The sequence below is a fragment of the Chaetodon trifascialis genome, chromosome 7, assembly GCF_039877785.1.
Source record: "Chaetodon trifascialis isolate fChaTrf1 chromosome 7, fChaTrf1.hap1, whole genome shotgun sequence".
Lineage (NCBI taxonomy): Eukaryota > Metazoa > Chordata > Actinopteri > Chaetodontiformes > Chaetodontidae > Chaetodon > Chaetodon trifascialis.
The window spans coordinates 18,320,815-18,325,082 of record NC_092062.1 but is presented as its reverse complement, the minus strand read 5'-3'; the positions used below and the strand labels follow the sequence as shown (position 1 = coordinate 18,325,082).

The 4,268-nt window shown below is 42.6% G+C and overlaps 1 protein-coding gene across 1 annotated transcript; it reads right to left on the bottom strand.

Moving 5' to 3' along the window:
• Positions 1 to 2,112: 2,112 nt before the first annotated feature.
• On the bottom strand, positions 2,113 to 3,283 carry twist1b (twist family bHLH transcription factor 1b). Its single transcript, XM_070966625.1, has 2 exons — positions 2,634 to 3,283; positions 2,113 to 2,489 (listed from the first exon to the last, which is right to left on the bottom strand). Exon 1 carries the CDS (start codon positions 3,164 to 3,166, stop codon positions 2,660 to 2,662), a length of 507 nt encoding a protein of 168 aa, XP_070822726.1. The 5' UTR covers positions 3,167 to 3,283; the 3' UTR covers positions 2,113 to 2,489; positions 2,634 to 2,659.
• Between the last annotated feature and the right edge of the window lie 985 nt (positions 3,284 to 4,268).

Genomic DNA, 4,268 nt, shown 5'->3' with positions numbered 1-4,268 from the left:
GAGAGAGAGAGAGAGAGAGAGAGAGAGAGAGAGAGAGAGAGAGAGAGAGAGAGAGAGAGAGAAACATGCACACACACAAGTACACTCTCTTCAAAGTAGTTTGAAACTTCAGCGGCAGCGGGCCCGAAAGTATTTGAAGCTTTTAAAAAAAAAATAAAAAATAAAAAAAAATCCTGATTTTCACGCATCATCTCCACCGCCAGTCAACATGTCCCACAATCAGAAGTATATGCACGCCGTCTGCCTTTTTCTCACAGCCTACCTTTGTCTCTGCGCGCTCACTCTGCTCCATATGAATCCCCGCAGGTGGCCTTTTTATAAATCCGTTTGAATCAAACCCACCGGACGGTCTGAACGTGGGACTGCAGAGCCGCGCTTCGCGTCTGCGTGGAGGCAAAGCTCCTCTCTCTCTGCAGAGAAACGCGCTGCACGGCGAGCCTCTGCACAGTCTGAACATCTGCTCATTTCACGTGACTTTTTTAAAAATACTAACATCTGTTCTAAATAGGTTTCATTCTGTGCCTCTGCATCGTGTCAATTGCCAACTCCTCTCTGCTGAAAGAAGGGAGAGAGGAAACTTATTCCAGTCTCTTGCATTGCGTAAGGGCTGAATTGGAAACTGTTTTTAAAAAAGAAAAGCCTGAGCTTTTTTGGTGATACATGTCACGAATGGGTTACAGTTTGTGCTTTTCTAGGCCCTGTCTATTTATCTGGTATTAAGTGAAAAGCCTCAACTGTAAAAGCTTCAAGAAAAGCTGTTTATTGATCTAGACGGTGTGTGTGAAGCATTTCCCCCCAAACTTTCAGCGAGAATAGCCTCTATGTAGCTACAGACCTACTGCTACCTTCACGGCCTCCTTAAATTTCATAGACATCTGGGAATTCCATACATGCCTCGCAAGCCAATTACACACCTTCAAACGGGCACACACTTTCATTTGGACAGTGGGAAACACTTTCCCAGATCTCTGAGATCAAGCACAGCACAATAACAGTCGGAAAGATTTATTTAGTGACAATAATCGGCATTATCTTTCATGACAACGCGACGTGCGCAAAGACGCACAAAGTCGTTTCTGTTGGTTATTGTGTTGCGCACAATCACAAGAGGTTGTTGCCAGCACGATGAGTAAAAATATCCTATTTACGTTTGTGTTATGTCATTATCAGCTTAAATGTCACACGCATTTTATTAAAAAACAACATAGAAAATATCAGAAAATAAATAAATAAATAAATAAAGTAAAATCCCGAAACACCTTTCTGCGTCGTTGCTTCTGTTCAGCTACAGGCAGCAGAAGGACTGTAACATGGGCCCAAAAGCAGGTTGACATGACCCCAGTATAACTTATTTACTTATAATGGTGAGTTTCAGGTCCAGTCCTTAATCCAACTGTAAACAAATCCAGGAAAAGAGAAAGTGAGAGAGAAACTGGAGACTGCACGAGGCTTTCACAATTTTAATTAAAGCGGAATTTTAACTTAGTTTATACAGACTGACTTTGTTTTTTGTACTCAGGATTTTTTTTTTTTTTTTTTTTTTTTTTTCAGCAATAAAACTTTTTCTCACGTTTAGATGATGTGTCAACACTGGGTCCCCCCCCCCCTCCCTTTCAATAGTTAAAGGACGTGAAAAATTTATAAGCCCTGAATTGTTTTTGGATGTGTAACAATATATATAAAAAATAACTGCATGTTTCTCCAACGCTTTTACTCGAGCCAATAATAACTCCATCTATTTCCCCAAGTGACTGGCGATAGTGGAAACTTTGGAGATTAAATCTGATATGAATTACAGTCCACGTGATACATGCATGGCAGCTATGTCATTTCATATAGGATGGACATTGTCTCCCAAATTTCAGTGTTCTATTTTAATTACGGCCAACTCCTCATGTCATTTAAAATTAAATTAAATTAACCAAAAAAAAAAAAAAAAGTCAAAGACAAACACTTTCAGCGTTATTTTCTTTAATGCAAAAATGTACAAACATTTACAAAAAAAGATAATAAAAAATAGGAATGTATTCGTATTTCAGACACAGGATCTATTCCTCAATGTAACACGTTTCACCAATAAATAAATAAATGTATTCTGAAAATATTTTTTTGAGCACAGGTTAGATCCACACAGTCAGCCTACAGTGTGAGCTTCACCACCAGTTGACAGCCTCACACCAAACACTGAGACAACTGCTTCAACAATGCACTTTGACCTCCACAGAAATAAGTCCAAAGGCATGCATTAAACATTTTTCTTTCCTTAAAAACAAACCCGAAAAAAAAAAAACATGATATTTTCAACATTCGTCGTCAACAACATGAAAACACACCAGAGTGGGGGGGTGTTTGGAGAGCCCACCGGGCCTCTGCAGAAAACTGATCCTCCAGAGCTTCTGTAGTCTTTGGTTTAAATAGTGATCCCATGTATCCAGCATTGGACTCCAGATTTGTCCCGTCAGAATGTGATAAGTAGAATCAGCAGTCACCTGTGGGGTAGAAGTACACAAAACAGCGCGCTTTCAGGGTGCGTGAGACCACAGTACAGCCATTAAAATCAACGTTTCTACGAGGATCTCCCCTCCCACAGTTTAAGGCTTGGATTATGCATTTCATCTGAAAATCAATCGTACCATGTAGGGCATAATCTCTCCAGGTGCTAGTGAGATGTTGACATGGACCAAGCGCCCTCCATCCTCCACACAGAGAAGGCGTAGCTCAGCCTCTCGTGAGCCACATAACTACAGCTTGCCATCTTGGAGTCCAGCTCGTCGCTCTGCAGCACCTGGTAGAGGAAGTCGATGTATCTGGCTGCGAGTTTTAGGGTCTGTATTTTGCTGAGTTTGTCCGAGGGCAAAGTGGGGATAATTTTCCGCAAAGCTGCGAACGCCTCGTTGAGAGACTGGGTCCTCTGTCGCTCCCGGACGTTGGCCATGACCCGCTGCGACTGGAGCTCCTCGAAAGACTGGGGGCTGCTGCTGCTGGACTTCTTCCCTCTTTTCCCAGGGGTCGGGCTATCTGAGTCCTCCCCGTTTTTCCTGCTCGGTCTCCTCTTCCTCCCACATCTCTTCGGTTGTCTGTCCAGCTCCCCCTCGCTGTGGCTCAGGCTGTCCACAGGAGAGACGGGGGAGCTGCCCGACTCGTCCCCCAGATTTTCCTCAGACATCTCCACTTGGGTAGATGGCGGCCGCCACAAAGTGTCCAAAAAGTTATTTCCCTCTCATGAAGTCACGGAGTTAGTCCACCTGTAGGTCTGTCTGGCTTTGAAGGCACCAAAGTATCCATAGATGGGGTCCTGGGAAGACAAACCCTTTCCGATACTTGAGAAACTTAGGCAGTTCTTATAGGCTGCATGGCGTAAACTTTTTGGGGAGGGACAGGATTGGCCAAGGAGATGAATTACGTGAGGAGAGGGGTGGGAGCGTCCGAGGAACCATCCGAAAGGCTCCTGATACAAAGTCAGAGTTGGAAAAGATAAATGGGTAACGCTGCAGTTTCATATCTTTGCACTATTGTTACAAAAGCAACCAAAATATAGTTATAATTCTAATTATTAAGAGTCCAATGAGATTTTTGTTAAACGAGGCATCTTTTGATTTTACTTAGTGCACATTGCCGAGGGGAAATCGAATAGTAATTTGCCCCATTAGAATTATATTTTTTAACAAAGGCTCTAAACGAAAACACGTTTAAAAAACACGTAAATATAATTTAAATTAACCTATTTTAACGGCCATGCTTTGCCTGCCGGTTTGAGCGCAAACAGCGCGTTCTTTCACCCCTCCACCCATCCATCGGCATCCCAATAAAGTTTTCCTTTCATATCATTGCTGCTATATGTCTGCTATGATCTCCAGCAATTGCACGAGCTGACACTTCTTTTTTAACATCGAGTGTTATGCAACCCTGGCACATCTCTCCAGGTCTAAGCCACATGGATTTTGCATTTATGTTTCCATCCAGTCTTACTTCAATCAAGTGAGATCAAAAGACTTTCATATAGGCAGCATATGATCCCAATCTTACATTTTTGACATGCAGCCAGTACTGCAAATTTTCAAGCTTTTCCTTGGAGGGCTGCTGCATGCTCCGATCACATCCCCCACAAGAGGGCACGTTTTTGGTATACTGCAAAATACCACAAAATGTATGTGAAACCGCAGAAAAATAAAGTTTTATTTCTTTGTTCCTCCATAAAAAAATAAAGGGAGTTATTATTCCCTGTTGGCTCCAGTCAGAGATGTAGAGAGGGCAGCTCTGTGGCCCTC

What these genes read in the sequence shown, in the direction of transcription:
- twist1b (XM_070966625.1), bottom strand. Translation starts at nt 3,166, where the DNA reads ATGTCTGAGGAAAATCTGGGGGACGAGTCGGGCAGCTCCCCCGTCTCT.